The 16,181-nt window shown below is 45.4% G+C and overlaps 1 protein-coding gene across 1 annotated transcript; it reads right to left on the bottom strand.

Annotated features, from left to right (window-relative positions):
* Positions 1–635: 635 nt before the first annotated feature.
* eloa (elongin A) lies at positions 636–15,694 on the bottom strand. Its single transcript, XM_086193904.1, has 12 exons — positions 15,581–15,694; positions 12,687–12,743; positions 12,212–12,324; positions 10,274–10,797; positions 8,523–8,872; positions 7,540–7,651; positions 6,936–7,088; positions 6,416–6,513; positions 5,646–5,826; positions 5,401–5,533; positions 1,756–1,907; positions 636–1,661 (listed from the first exon to the last, which is right to left on the bottom strand). The coding sequence occupies exons 1-12, from the start codon at positions 15,689–15,691 to the stop codon at positions 1,600–1,602; spliced, it is 2,046 nt and encodes a 681-aa protein (XP_086050030.1). The 5' UTR covers positions 15,692–15,694; the 3' UTR covers positions 636–1,599.
* Positions 15,695–16,181: the final 487 nt, after the last annotated feature.

Genomic DNA, 16,181 nt, shown 5'->3' with positions numbered 1-16,181 from the left:
TTATACCCTTCTACTCCCACTGTCTAAAATTATCTTTTTAAGAAAGTGTTTAACGGGAGCTAATTGTGTTTAAATGGCTTTACAAATTATAGTAACATCGTTGGAGTCTTTACCAGTATTTTATCAACGTAATACGGTATCGTAAAGATATTTTATTTTGGAGGAAATGGCTGACTCAGGAAGTCACACTGCGAGTGAGGCGTGAGGCGTGCTCTGATTGGCTCATACCTTTTTACCACCAAACGTCATCATTGTCGCAAAAACAGTACCGTGCAAAGTTAAAACAATAACAATAACAACAACAACAGTGTAGTCGTTTCAGACGGGCTGTCGTTTATGAGTCATCAGATGTAGTAATTTGCATTCTCAAGAATAATCAAGCTCGGTAATCGGACTCACCTCTCAATTGAAGATGTTTCGCCTCTCATCCAACAAGCTTCTTTAGTTCTAAATGTCTGGTGGGAGGTATCAGGCACAAACAGGGTAGTGTTGTAAGTTTGAAAGTCTTAAGTTGAAAGGTAAAGTACTTAATACAGAGGCTTATCCAGTCCTTTTTCCTACTTAAAGCTCTGTAGTTTTCATATTGTTTGGAAACACACACACACACACACACACAAGAATTTCTGCTAACAGGGTCGAAGGGCAAAAAGTCAATTTTAATAAAAATGACCATATAACATTTATTAAAATCTAATAAAATTACAGTTTCAATCTACTTCCTTTAGGGCCCAAGTTGTGGGGTTTCAGGTCCCAGTAAATAATAATAAATACATCTTATCATCATCATCATCATCATCATTGTAGACTCAAGCTGTCGACTTCCTTCCTGGTTGTGATTTATTATTGTTGTTTATTTTTTATTTCCTCGAGTTCTCTTCTCTTCCTGCAGACTCTTCATCCCTCGCTCAGGTGATTTGTCACAGTGAAGCAGATATAAACAGGTTTGACACATTTGACAGCAGGAAAATACAGGAGGGTTCAAATCAGACTGAAATGAATGTGTGTGTGTGTGTGTGTGTGTGTGTGTGTGTGTGTGTGTGTGAGTGCATGTGTGTGTGTGTGTGTGTGTGTGTGTATGTAGTTCACTGTGACGCCCTACACATTTAAAAAGGCTCATTTGCCTGTAATGGAACGTAACAAATGAAAGGAGAGAGAGCTTTGTGGTGTTCCCTCGAAAAGAAAAGAAAAGGTGTCTCCTAGAGAACAAAAAGAAAGTAACAGTCGGTGAGTTCAGTGAGTTTGTCCTTTGTTCCCTGTTAAATGTTCTTGCCACGTCACGTCGTACCCTCTGACCATAGTGTTCAATTTAAATACTTAATTAAAAGACCTCCGAAAACAGATGCCACAATTTGAATACAAAAGTAAAGATTAACCTTTTTTTTTTTACCAGTCCTACTGACTTCATATCATATGGTTGAATGGTAAAGATGATGGTGTGTGTGTGTGTGTGCGTGTGTTTATATATGTATGTGTGTGTGTGTGTGTGTGTGTGTGTGTGTGTGCGCGCACGCACATGTGCATGGAGGGGTCTCCAGTAAAATTGAAGCTTAAATTAAAAACACAGTTGGAATTCTTAAAATACATTCAGTCCCTTTCATCCTATCGGCGGGAGAATCTGTTCTTGAACGCTTTGATGGTTTTGGCCATCATGGGGGCGATTTCTGCAAGAACATAGAACACGAGGACAAAAATGATTAGGACATATGGGAGAAAAAAAGAAACACTTTGAAAATATATCAGTTAACAGGCACTTACTTTTGACCTGTGGCCTGTCCCGGGCGGTGTGTCCTCCTGCTCCCCCCCCTGAGCTCGGTGCTGAGGACCGGGACGAGCTGGGAGGAGCGTTAAAATGAGAGGATGAAGAACGGCTGGATTCACCAGAGTAGTCAGTGGTAGCTGGTCTTATTCTGAAACAAACAAATAAAACAAATAAGGGTTATAACCCTGAAAGGAGGGTGACTGATGTTGCTTATGCAGGAGTGACTTGATATCAATGATGAGTAAATCAAGGAGGCCGATAACGGACACTTGTGGCTGATACTCAATTTTAGGAAATGCTAAAACTTCAGTGCTTTACAGCAAATCCCAATCGTGAAGCTGCCTTATAGTAACATTATATGAACTCTAAATGTCCGAGTACCCAGCCCAGAAGATTACCGGGGCCCCACCCTGGAGCCAGGCTAGGGGTAGGGCCCATGGGCGAATGGGGCCTGGCTGGGCTGAGCCTGAACTGGTTATGTGGTCTTGTCCCCTCTGTGGTCCTACCATCTGTGGGAGGAACTGGAAGAGTGCAGTGCTTTGTGGATCGGGCAGCAGACCAAGGCAGGGGCCTTGGTGGTCTTATCCCTGGCTATGGAAGCTGGCTTTTGGGACATGGAATGTCACCTCTCAGGCGGGGAAGGAGCCGGAGTGGTTGAGCATTACTGGCTGAATACAGTCGGTGTCAACTCGACACAAAGCTCCAGTTCAAGAACCAAAGTCCTTGTGAGGGGCTGGACTCTTTCCTTTGCTGGAATTGCTCCGGGTGAGAGGCAGTGGACCCGGTGGGCTTTCTGATAGCCCCCAGACTCTCTGCCTGTGAGTTGGGGTTCAACCTGGTGGACGACAAGGGTTGCTTCCCTGCGCCTTCAGGTGGAGGAACGGGTCCTGACTGTTGTCTGTGCTTATGGAGTCCCTAGGAAGGTGCTGGATGGCGCCCCAACTAGGGACTCCATTGTCCTACTGGGGGACTTCAATGCTCATGTCATGCAATGACAGCGTGACCTGGAGGGGCGTGATTAGGAGGAATGGCAGGCCTGACCTGAACCCGAGTGGTGTTCAGTTATTGGACTTCTGTGGGTGTCGCAGTTTGTCCTTAACTAGCACCATGTTCGAACATAAGGATGTCCATCGGTGCACGTGGCACCAGGACATCTTTGGTCGTAGGTCTATGATTGATTTTATGGTCATATCGTCCGATCTGCGGCTGTATGTTCCGGACACTTAGGTGAAGAGAGGAGCTGAGCTGTCAACTGATTACTATCTGGTGTTGAGTTGAATCAGGTGGCAGGGGAAAGCACCGTGCAGACCTGGTAGGCCCAAATGAGTAGTGAGGGTCTGCTGGGAATGCCTGGCGGAAGAACCTGTCAGGATAATCTTCACCTCCCACCTCCAGCAGAGCTTCGACTGCAACCAAGGGCAGTGAGGAGTCCATATGGACCCTGTTCCACTCTGCCATTGTCAAGGTGGCTGTTGTGAAATGTGGCTGAAAGGCTGCTGGGACCGGTCGTGGCAGTAATTCCCGAACCCCCTGGTGGACACCAGAGGTGAGGGGAGCTGTCAGGCTGAGGAAGGAGGCCTACAGGGCATGGCTGGTCTGTGGGTCTCCAGAAGCAGCCAACTGGTGCTGGTGGGCCAAGCTGTGTGCGGCTGTGGCGGTTGCCGAGGCGGGAGGAGTTTGGTGAAGCCATGGAAAATGACTATCGTTCAGGTTCTGGCAAACCGTCCATCGCCTCGGGGGGGGGAGCGGGAACTTGCTCACACAGTCTATAGTGGGGACAGGAGGCTACTGACGTCAACAGGGGAGATAATTGGACAGTGGAAGGAATACTTTGAGGAATACCACAATCGCAACATGTATTCTATGGAGCCCAGGGAGGATTTGGGGAAGGATCGTCCAATCTCTGGGGCGGAAGTCACCAAGGCAGTTAAACAACTCCGTGGTGGCAGAGCTGGATGAGATCTCCCCTGGGTATCTCAAAGCTCTGGATGTTGTAGGGCTGTCTTGGTTGACACATCTCTGCAACATTGTGTGGACATTGGGGGTGGTGCCTTTGGAGTGGCAGACCGGGTTGGTGGTCCCCATCTTTAAGACAGCGGACCAGAGGGTGTGTTCCAACTATTGGGGGATCACACTCCTCAGCCTCCCTGGAAACACCTACGCCAGGGTACTGGAGAGGAGGGTCAGGGCGATAGTCGAAACTCAGATTGAGGAGGAGCAGTGTGGTTTTCATCCCAGCCGTGAAACCGTGGATCAGATCTTCGCCCTCGCTAGGGTGCTGGATGGGGCACAGGAGTTTGCCCAACCAGTCCACATGTGTTTTGTGGATTTGGAGAGGGTTTACAACCGTGTTCCCAGGAGCACCCTGTGGGGGGTACTCCAGGAGTATGGGGTGGATGGCCCCTTACCATTCAGTCTCTGTACCAAAGGAGTGTGAGTCTGGTTCACATTGCAGGCAGTAAGTTGGACTTGTTCCCAGTAAGGATTGGACTCCGTCAAGGCTGCCCTTTGTCAGTGTTTCTGTTCATAACTTTTATGATTAGAATTTCTAGGCGCAGGCAGGTGGTGGAGGGGGTCAAATTTGGTGGAGGGAGGATGTCGTCTCTACTTTTTGTGGATGTGTGGTCCTCTTAGCTCCATCAATGACCTCCAGCTCTTGCTGGGACAGTTCCCAGCCGAGTGTGAAGTGGCTCGGATGAGAATCAGCACCTCAAAGCCTGAGGCCATGGTCCTCAGCCGGAAAAGGGTGGCCTGCCCACTCTGGGTCAGGGGAGGTTCTGCCTCAGGTGGAGGAGTTTAAATATCTCAGGACCTTGATCATGACAAGGTAGGATGGAGCGGGAGATTGATAGGCGGATTGGGGCAGCGTCCGCAGTGATGCGGGCGCTAAACCGGTCAGTTGTAGTGGAGGGAGCTTAGCCAAAAGACGAAGCTCTCGTTATGGTTTTGAGCTCTGGGTAACGACCGAAAGAGCAAGATCGCGAATACAAGCAGCCGAAATGAGTTTCCTCTGCAGGGTGGCAGGGCTCTCCCTCAGAGATAAGGTGAGAAGCGCAGTCATTCAGGAGGGGCTCAGAGTAAAGCTGCTGCTCCTCCATGTTGAGGCGGTAAGGGCATCTGGTGAGGATCCCTCCTGGACGCCTCCCTAGGGAGGTTTTTGGTTATGTCCTACCAGGAGGACACCTCGGGGCCAACCCAAGACACGCTGGACCAATTATATCTCTCAACTGGCCTTGGAACCCCTTGGGATTCCCCTGGAAGAGCTTGTGGAACTGGTTGAGGAGAGGGCAGTCCGGTTTTCCTTGCTGAGGCTGCTGCCCCTGCGATGTGGACCCCGAATAATGGAGGAGGAGGATGATGACGACGACGACGACGGCGACGACGACGACGGCGACGACGACGACGACGACGACGAACTCTAAATGTTGAAAAAAGTGCATGAACTGAAAAATTATGTTAATGTTTATAATTATCCATTCCTAAATCAAATTTACAGACTTTTCCTGAGGTATTTTTTTTATCTGTTTTTGTTTTTTGGTACATTATTAGGTAAAATGAAATAAATAACGATATAAATGAAAAGATAACATGAAAACTATGAACTATGCAAAATATGAAAATATCCCAAAAGTGAAACTGACTTGATGGGCGCTGCAGCAGCAGTGGAGGCAGCGGTGGAGGAACCATCAGAGGTACCAAACTTCTCTTGGCGGCGGCGGACATCACGTGGTGGCTTGGCCACAGAGTTGACAAACGCCATCTTAACCTGCCGCCCTGCCAGAGGAGAGACGTGTTGTTGTAAGATCTCAGAAATATTTAGAATCCTAACAATACGAGATTTCTCCTTCAAATGACTGAAGAGCAGCTTCACTTAAGGCAGCTCTACCTTTGGGCTTGTTGGCGTGTGCAGAGCTGATGTTCTGGGTGAGCATCCGCAACCGAGCCTCCCGCTCGTCGTGCAGCCTCAGGTACATCTCCCGCCACGACTCGTACTCCTGAGGAGACTCCCGCTTAAAGTCCCGCTGACAGTGACGCATCCACAACTCATCAGAGTCCTCCGTGAACCACTGAGACAACAGGCAAGGAAAAGGAACCTTCTAAAACACTGATGATACACAACATGATGCCACACAAAATTTTTTTAACACATACACACTTTAAACTTGCATTAATATAACTGGGTTGATCATAACATCCATCCATTGTCTTCCTCTTATTCCTACATTAATGGTTGCAGGGGTGCTGGAGCCTATCCCAGCGTCAACGGGCGAGAGGCGGGGTACACCCTGGACAGGTCGTAATCATAACATTCGTAATGACATTACAAACAATAGAATTTTAGATTCACACACTTAGTCGGAACTACTTTCCTGGCTGGGTGTCGTGCTATGACTCAGCGACTCAAAAAATCTCCAACCTTGGCTGCGACTGGTCTAGGCCGACTTTGTCTGGACGGGCTAAGATTCTGAACTATCTGATGTCGTTTGATACAGTTTGCTAACATTTCCCATCCACTACTATTCAAGCTAACAAGCCAACAGCCATTCAACTTGGTGTGTTTCTTTTAGGTAACATGTACTTAAAGTGTGAAGGAGGCACTGTATTTTATGTGTGCACGCGCGCATGTGGGTGTGTCTGTCTGCATTCTTGCCTTACCTGGTTGCTCTGCTCAATGCGGTACAGCTGCTCTGGAGTACATCGCTCTAGAACCGGTTCCAGGATCTCAAAGGGGACTCCACCCACCTCAGCGATGGCTAAAGTAACACCAAACATTTAGGTTAGGCACTAACTTCTATCCACCTGAGGATACCAGGAAGGTGGAGTTTACCAGAGCTTCCAGGTAAGTGGTAACCACAGGAGCATACACGTCAACTCTCTAACATCTTGTGGTGAACACCACCCCTCTGAGATGGATGTAGACACTCCAACTATCCAGAGAGTAAATAAGTGGACTAATATTTAAAGGGCTGAACAAATGGAACAACACCACGCTAATTTTTTTTTTATTCTAATTTTGTTAGTGTGTAAGTTTTACAGTTATGAAATGTTATTTCTCACAAAATAATTCTTAAGTCAGCTTTAGATAAAAGTCCCTCCTATCATGTGACAATAAGAAACAACATCACCATCTGCTGGCATCTATTCTGCACTTGTATCCACACACACTTCCACTCACAATCGATGTTGTTCTGCAGGACGCGGATACACTGCTCATACAGCGTCATCATCCTCGGCAGGTAGGAGGTCTTGGATCCTGAGTAGACCACCATCTTCGAGTTGAACCTCTTCCCGGTGAAGCCGGCATCCTCCTCGTCATTGTAGAGAGGAACTGGTGGAAGGAAGAAGGAGGTCGATGTGACATGGAGGCTAAAATGACCTGCTACACACGTGATCAGAAATTTCTTGTTTTCTAAGCAACATTTGACGTATGTTAAACGGCATCTTGGGCCTTTGAGGCTTATAGCAGCAAAAGGAGCGATAAACAGCTGAAATGATATTTTCAGTCAGTAACATTTTGTCCTCCACCTCCCTGTGCCTGCAGAAGTGAGGAAACATGCTGTAACATGAGAGTTTGGCCCCGCGAGTGCCCCCGTTTGACTGTGAAACACACAATGATTCAGGCCACTCTCTTAAAGCTGTAATGTGGCTCAATGTTCTTGACGGTGAATATAAGATTTGTCTCTAGTAGCGTCAAGATGTTATTGCTGATGTGCCTCTACAAATAGGAAGAAAACAAGGAACCTTACTTAGACATAATTAGACAGAAGGTAAGAGTTTACCTTTCCGTCTCTGAGGGGACAGTGGCGTGACGTCGATCGAGGGCAGGGGCCTGTAATTGGGCTGAATGGCTGGCAGAGGGATTTCAGGGAGAGACGGGACGGCCTCGACCACCTGCACAGACACACGCGTACATCAACCAGCCGGATCTGCTTCTCAAACAAAAGGTTTCAAAGTCTGAAGCGATAATAAAGAAGACGCAATGACACAGCAGTTTGCAGAAGGGGAAAAAAAAAAAAAGCAAAACTGAAAGAGACTCGCAGAGCGCCAACCTCCGCCATGTCGTATCTCCTAAGACCTTTTTGGGGGTGTCACGGAAAAAACAAGTTTTTGTTACACTGTGTGAAAGATACCAAGGAGGCCTTTGTTTTTTGGCAAAAAAGAGAAAGACAAAAAGGACCCAAATGATACAGGATATTTGGGGCCGATGCCAACACCTACATTACGGAGCAAGAACTGATGATTCGGCCAAAAAACATTTATGATTTTTCTTTTCTTTTGTAATGATCTGTCAAATATTCTTCCCAAAGAGTTGTGACAGAATATAAAGACGGTTGGATAACTTACACTGACAATAAACTTCAACATACAAAAGCTGTACGATTTTGAGGGAGAAAAAATGTCCTAAACAGTGAGCAGGAGCCGGTATTCTTCTGGCAATTATCCCTCAAACGTGGCGATAAAAGTCAGTAAACATTATCTTTCATGAATCGAATGATTGTGAATCACCCTAAGTATTGTTTTCTGAATGATTTAATGCAAAAAGTAAAAAAGATAAAACGAAGGCAAAGCAGAAAATATGTGTGACACAGGTAGTTGTGTGGCAAGTGTGTGGGAGGAATGAACATTGTGGTCATGGCGAGTTCAACAAATGTAGTTTTCCCTTCATCTTGTGTTGATAATAAGAGGGAAGAATCTTCTATTTTTGGCCAAACGCTGTCGTTTCATCATCCTACTGGCATCCAAACAGATGTGTGTTTCTTACCCTCTTGCGTTTCTCCGGTGCTGCTGCTGCTGAGCTGGAGCCTGAATGTGACCTCTTCGTACTCTGAGATCCGTTTGCTTTGCTCACTTTGGAGGAAGATGAGGAAGAGGAGGAGGAGGAGGTGGTCACAGGCTGAGGAGTGCGCGTTTGATGGGAAGACGATGAGGAGACGGAGGAGGAGGAGTGAGACGGCCGACTGTGTGAGGAGGAGGAGGAGGAGGATGGCTTCTTCTTCTTCTTGACAGAAGTCGGGGCATCGTATGTGAGAAAGGACTCGAAGGACATGGTGGGTGTCTCAAACTCCTCTTCTTCCTCATTGGCAGGCATGTCCTTGTGTGCTCGCGGTCGTGCTGGTAACAGAGAGACAGGTGGAAGGGTTCACCTTCAATTTGAGCTCTTAAAAATTACTGCAGACTCACTTCATCGCATTGAAATCAATGTGAACAATTACAAACAAAAACTAGATCACGCTGAACCCAGTGAAAATGGTTGAGGGGGCTGGCTCACGTGTGATCATTACTATGTCAATAGGCCCCGCCCCTTTATTTACCAGCACAAACCTGAGAGCAGTAAAAACTACTTTTGGTCAGAACTTCTGACTAAAAACAAAAGCAACGCATAGGCCAAGTTTTATGTTAGTTGGGTGATCAGTGACTGAAATAACTGAGGAATTGTATACACACACACAGACACACACACACACACACACACACACACACACACAGATTCCTTGAACTATAGAGAGAAGGTAAACATAAAATATATTAGATAAATGTTTTTATTCTGCTTGTGCATTTTATCAAACATTACACACAAGCTGGGTGTGACCTTTCTGTCCTCGGTGCTGCAGTCGGGAGCTGAGACCCACAGAGTGCAGCTGCTAGCTAGCTTAGCATAATGAATGGTGGTGCATGGGAAGGGCTAGCATACCTCTATCACCTACACTTTTCTTCCCAACAATCTTTGCCTCCATGAATACAACGGGGGTTGAGTATAAGATTCAAAATGAAATAATTTAAAATGATGAGATGATGTAATATTAGAATCAGATACATGGCCAGAACTACGTTTATTCACAGGAGTTCCGGGGGCAGCAACAAAAAATGAGACAAAATAATGACAAAATGGAAAAAAAAAAAAAAAAAATGAACTGACTAAAAGAGGGGCTGCTGCTGCTGCAACTGATCATGGCTGACGTTGTGAGAGAAGATGAGGAGGATTGCTGCTGGGCAAACTCGCATTGTCACAACTTTGACAGGATTTACCCTCACACTTCCCACCCTCAACAAATCAGCGCTGAGCACTTCCTCCAGTCAGGAAGGTAGTTCTGACCCCCTCTGGTTCTACGATCACAATGTCTGGTTATTTGAAATTGCTACTTATGCACAAGCTTAGTTATATTTAGATTGTTTTGGAGAAAAAAAGTGTATTGGATGGCTTTTGAAGAGGGTATGCTAACACCTCCCATCCACTACGGTTAAATATGCTAAGCTATCGAGCGGTTCGCTTGTCTCGAGCTCCGCAAAAACTTGGTGCGTTCGTCTAAGTTGATGTGTTAAAGCTTTATAGGGCAGCGTCAACTCACGGATATCACAGGATCCCTTCGTTTAAGTTTGTCACTTCCTGTTATCAGAATCAGTTTTCAAAAGACTTCCATATGTACAAATATTTAGGTTTTGATACGTTGTGTTATATGATACATAGTTGTTTTGTTTTTCTCTCTCTTGCCGTTCAGTAGACATGTAACTCACCCTCTTCTCCTCCTTTCTTCTTCTCCTCCCTCTTGCCTTCGTGTGTGGTAGACTTCTTGCTGTGCTTGGCAGGTTTCTGTACCGGGCTCCGCTCTCTATCTGCACTCCGCTTCTTTCCTTCACCACTTTCTCTTCCTCCTCCATTGCTACTCGTCTGGCGCTGCCGCTGTCCCTCATCTCTGTTTTGGTCACTGTGGTTCTTGTTGGGCTTCACATGTCGGGCTTCCTTGCGAGGAGGAGGTGGTGGAGGGGGGCTGGGCTCAGGCTCGGGGCTCTCGTACTCGTCTGACTGGTACCCGCCTTGCTGTGGGGGGCTGTGTTGCTCGTGCCGTGGAGGTGAGGGAAAGTAATTGGTGTGATAGCCTCTCTCCTCCTCCTCATCCTCCTCCTCCTCCTCCTCCTCTTCTATGTAGGAGGGCTCTTCCTCAGGAGAGGGCTCGCGGGGACGTCGATGGCCACCAGGCTCGGAGCTTCGAGAGTGTGTGTGTGACCGTGAGGCCTCTTTGGCGTGACTGTTGGTGGGTCTGTGGAGCAATAAGAGAAGAAACACCAGTCATGGGATGAGGAGGAGGAGGACTTCTGATCAAACAAAGAGCCTTGCCTATTTGATGAAAGTACGCTAACACTTCCCATCCACGAACATTCATTGAGCTCAGCTAACGAGCAGTCAGCCAATCTCTGTGGGTCTGAGCTGCTGAAAGATTTATTTATAGTCCTGTATTGAACCTACACCTTAGCCTAATCACATGACCTACGGCCTGGCCTAATCACATGACCTACGGCCTAGCCTAATCACATGACCTATGCCATAGACACCCGTTTATAGTTCTCCAGCGATCTGTCTGGCTTGTGCTGCAACCACGCTGCTGGAAGAGGAGTCGGTGATGGAACTTCTGTGTCGCTCCAGAGGTTCGTCTTTTGTATACCAACAACAATGGTGGCCGACACTTTGCAAACTGTCTTCTGAATTTGAGCGAATAAAACCTTAGCCGATCTCAGACCAGAGGACAGGAGGAGATGGTGTAGAAACGAGCGCTTAGAAACAGAATCGGAGGAAATATTATGTTACGAAGCAGACCAGCCGCATCTGTTGAGGTCCTTTTCTTTTTGATGCACAACTATAAATCCAGCGGAAATGCAAGAACAGAAGAGAGAAGGGTGTGACTCTTCTGTCTGACTCTGAGGAGAATGGACGAAAACGTGCACTCCCCCAAAAGCTGACTTGTTTGTTGAAAGGAGGATCAACTCCTACGTTGCATTGAAACTTTACTAGAAATACAAATGATAGCGCTTTTATCTAACATTTAACTTTCAGCGCTCTGATTTTCAACAGCGAGGTTCAGACACAAAATATCTGGAGCACAGGAAGTGTAGAGAGAGTTACATGTTTCCTGTTGTTCTCTAAGAAGACGCTTCAGAAAGTATTGAGTTGAAATTCATAATTCCATCCATCCACCTATTTTCTACCGCCTATCCTATTAAAGGTCACGGGGGGTGGAGCCTATCCCAGCAGCCTTCCCCCTGGACAGGTCACCAGTCCATGGCAGGGCCAACACATAGAGACAGACAACCATTGGCTCTCCCAGCCACGCCTACGGTCAATTTAGAGTCTGGATTAACCTGGTCCCTCTTGATGTCTTTGGACTGTGGAGGAAGCTGGAGTACCAGAGAGAACCCAGCAGGAACAGGGAGAACATGGAGACTCACACAGAAAGACCCCGTGCTGCAGCCGGGGCTCCACCCACAACCTTCTTGCTGTGAGGTGGCAGTGCTGACCACTGCTCCACCGTGCCGCCAAAATTTCAAGTCAGTTTTGAAAATTATACTTTCACTGGATCTTTGTTGAGGTCCGCAAAAAGAAAATGACTGACCAAGAGTATGTGATTATGGAGGGGAAACCACAGCGTTCAGGAGCCCCTCACTTCTTTTAGAACGCACCTGTCGGCAGACTGTGGCACCAGCTTCTTCCACTTGGCTACTAGGCTTTTTGCCACGTCTGCGGCGACTTCATGTTTCCTGAAAGAGTTCACAGTCTTTCCCACCCCGGTTTCCTAGGAGACAGTAAAAGACACACAAATCAGCACCTAAACTCAAATGTTTGGTTTAATCATGAGGCAAAGAAGACTTTAAAGACATCCGGGGCTCATCTGCAAGCTCTTTCACTGCTCATATAACTGACAGCTTCAGCTGAAGGATCTGATTGGCCGGAGGAATGTTTAGGCTGATACAAAAACAACGCTGAGCTACGCAGTGTCTCGCTCTGTTAAAGGAGAGATTCACAATATTTCAAATATTTTAAATGATAAAATGACATTTGATTTCATCTTAAACAAAGCCACTACAAGCTCATAAGACGGTGTGATATATCGTTTATACACTCAAGTTTGTCAAGAAAAACGTAAATAAGTCTTACCACCAGAATATCCACAGTCATTGGCAGCTCTCTGAGCCTTTTGAGGGTCTTCAGCAGCTGGAAAAGGAGAAGATCAACTAAATCAATCTTATAGAGGAACAAATACCTCAATCATCTGTCAGAGACCTTCTGGCTGCTAGTTAGCTTAGCAGCAAAAGCTAATAGACATTACTGTTTAATCATGTTCTTCACGATAACTCCGCTGTCAATTATCATCTCAAATGGAATTCTACCTGGTGGTGCCCCGATCCATGATTGATGTGTGATGTCAGAAGGACTGAGTCCCGTTTTTGTGAACATGTGGCGCATCTATTCTGTTTAATCCTTTGTTAGAGGGTTATTTTGAACAAGTTATATGTTGTGGCCTCAATTTAACCAAAATAAGGGAACAAATTTCATCGCATGTCTTCGAAACGGCTAAATCGAGGGAACACTTTCTATCTTGTGACGTCAACAAGTACATACTATGTGTGTTTGTTCCTATGTGTTACTGATTGTGCCATCCCCCCCCCCCCCCATGGACTCCATACCATCAAACAAAACACACCGAACAAAACTTCAAGACACCTCATCCTACTTCAGTTATTCTTGTTGGCAAACTGAACAATACTGCCATAGAGTGTAATTTCACTACAGAATAAAATACTAATAGTATTTAGCATCCAAATAGCGATACAATAGCTTCGCGCTAAACATCGCGATACTACACCGCAGCCCCAAAACGTAAACGGTACCAGGTAGGGGGCACTGTTGTTGATTGCAAGAAGTGACAGAAAAATACCGTAGCCAGCAGGTACTACACACTCTTTGTTTCTTCAATAAAATGCCATCAGTTTAAACTTTCGTTAAAACGAACCCAGAAACAAACTTTAACTGGGCTGGACTGAACACCTGCGATTCACGTTAAACAGCGACGTTCCAGACTGAAGCCTGAGTCACGGAGGCAGAGGCGAGACGTCGTGGAGAAACAGGACCGGGACTCATCAAAACCCAGTTGAGACGAGATTTCACCGTTTCTAGGTTTATAAGCATTAAAAAAAAAAAAGCAAATACCAACAACAAAACAAATAAAACAAAACAAAGGACGAGGGGTTCACCAAGCCTCTGACTGATACAATATAAATAAATAAAAGAGCTCATGTCTGTCTTTGTTTTAGGACGCTCAGTTACACTTCAGCCTGAACAAAGAAAATGTGGTCGTTTATCATTTAACTTGGTTGGAATCTGCTCCACCAGCCCGGCCCAAGGGAGAGGGTGGCTGGTAGAAAGTCAGGTTAACACAGCGAAGGCCGAGCGTCGCCAACGGTCCCACTGGTCTCGGCCACTAGCCTAGCTGGTTGGCTAACGGCTACATTGGCCCGTAGCCTCGACAGATACACTCGATGTTTTGGTTTATTATTGTAATAACTGGTGGCGTTATGTTTTCGTTTTTCACGTTTGATTTGTTTTGTTTTTGTCGAACACTGTTCCGTGCTGACAAGTGTCGGTGTTTGACGACACACCGGTGAAGGCTAAACAAGTAACGTTATAACAAGTTAAAAAACCTCTTCATTACGGTGACGTTTCGCGTGATGCGTTCAAGTGCTGTCAGAAATACCAGGTACTGTAAGATTTCTTTACAATCGTGCTCAGCAATTTAAAAAAAAGAGAGTAAAAGACAGGATTTTTTTCATTGTGTATCACCAAATTGTAAATAATTATTTCAGTTTAATAAAGAAAGACAATTTTATCACCTGTCCTCATATATTTACTTCTGCAAAACAAAAAAACGAACACAACTTCTTTTCCTTTTCTGCAATTTTGGAGGCAGATGGAAGAGTATTATTATTATTATTTTATTCTTCGGTATGGAAAATGACATGTCAAACAATCCAATCAGTGTTCATCCACTGTTGTCCTACACAGAAAAGTAAAGTGTGATGAAATCAAGTGCAATAATTTTCCCTCCTGACATTTCAAAAAATATCTGGAGAGAAATCTGCCTCCAGCACTGATTCTGACAGCCAAAGAACAAATCCTTGAAACGATATCCCAGTTGGCCGTGGAATTTAGGCTTGAAATACATTTAGTCTGTTCTTTACCCTGATATTTTAATGTGTCCCCAATTCCGCCAAAGACGAGTTGTAACACCACAGTTGTACAACCTTGTTCTTTAGGTAAATTGTAAAAGTTTAGGTGGACACAATTTGTGTCCTTATATAGAAATTATAGAGAAGAACAACAGTGGGATTGGTTGACTTATGACATATAAAGTCTTAAATGTTCTGGTTACAGCAACATAAATATTACACTGGTATTACTGCTGACTTCTGGTATGGGCGTATATTTCATTAAAAAAAACATGATATGCAAAGTTCACATGTAAGTGATAAAATAATTCTTACATCTTTCCACTTGTTCTCATTTTTACATCTAAACTGAGTCACGATTGATCTTATTTGCATATTTTAAGTGCTACGTTCATCTGGTTTTGGAAATAACTGAATAGACTGGACTGACTTGGAATTTCGATGCTGAAGATGAGGGCCTGTCAAGCTTTTTTTCTTCCATTTCGTAGCCTTCATTTTCATTCATTCTCTCGATCTGGTTCATGTGTTTCTATCATCATAGTTCCCACGCATCCCCACGGGATGTAAACAGAAATCCGGAGTGCTTTACTAAATCTTTTCATTTATATTTCCGATCAAAACAAACGATGAATGCTGCGTTTTGTTAAAGAAGCCCAGAAGTTGGAGCCCAATTGTGGCATTTAAACGCAGCATAAAAAACGTTGCGATTTAGAGACCTGCCGCGGCCTCGGTTTCATTTCGGGCTCCAAAGACAGACGATCGCCTTACGGGACGCGGCCGGCGATGAGCGCCTGATCGCCGTCTCTCCAGCCGTCCATTCGTTACCTTTCGGGGCTCCGGACTCTCCAGGAGCCGGGACTGAAGTCTGTCCACTGTTTCCAGGAGGTCCTCCGCCATCTTTACTGATGGCAACCTGTGTCCCGGAAACGACTTCATCGTGACTGAAAAAAGAGAAGGAAAGCGAAGTTCCGCTGGTTTCACTATCCGCTGTTTAACCGACATAAAATAAAATGAAAGTATCAGACAAATGCGTGTTCGGATTAAAACCATACCAACAAGTACACAAATAATTATATCAATCGGGATATACTGAGGAAAAATTAAAGTTTGAACGTGAAAAGATTGGCCATGAAAGACGGAAGTACGTCACAGCACAGCTGAAAGCGTAAGCCACGCAGAAAACACCTGTTTACGTCTGTGAAACCGTAAAAAATGTGTCATTTAGGCTATCACTTTCTGCAACACGGCCTCCTCTCTAAATATAAATACCCTTAATATAATCTATAGACCAGAGCTGCCTGAAGTTACAGGACAGGAGGGTCGATTTGGGCTGCCAAACGGAAGAGAGTCAATAAAAAACCTGAAAAAAATCTTTCTATCAATCTATCTATATATATAGATAGATAGAATATATATATATATACAT

The sequence above is a fragment of the Aulostomus chinensis genome, chromosome 22, assembly GCF_037954235.1.
Source record: "Aulostomus chinensis isolate RoL2024-O1b breed Wild chromosome 22, RoL_Achi_v1.0, whole genome shotgun sequence".
Classification (NCBI taxonomy): domain Eukaryota; kingdom Metazoa; phylum Chordata; class Actinopteri; order Syngnathiformes; family Aulostomidae; genus Aulostomus; species Aulostomus chinensis.
This window is presented reverse-complemented; position numbering and strand designations above follow the sequence as displayed.

Bases quoted from the DNA above. Each gene is read 5' to 3' on its own strand.
- eloa (XM_086193904.1), bottom strand. From the start codon at position 15,691: ATGAAGTCGTTTCCGGGACACAGGTTGCCATCAGTAAAGATGGCGGAG. The intron at 1,908-5,400 runs GTCAGTTTCACT...TGTTTGTTTCAG, and splicing joins GCTGCTGCAGCGCCCATCAA to AATAAGACCAGCTACCACTG. The intron at 1,662-1,755 runs GTAAGTGCCTGT...ATGTTCTTGCAG, and splicing joins GGACAGGCCACAGGTCAAAA to AAATCGCCCCCATGATGGCC.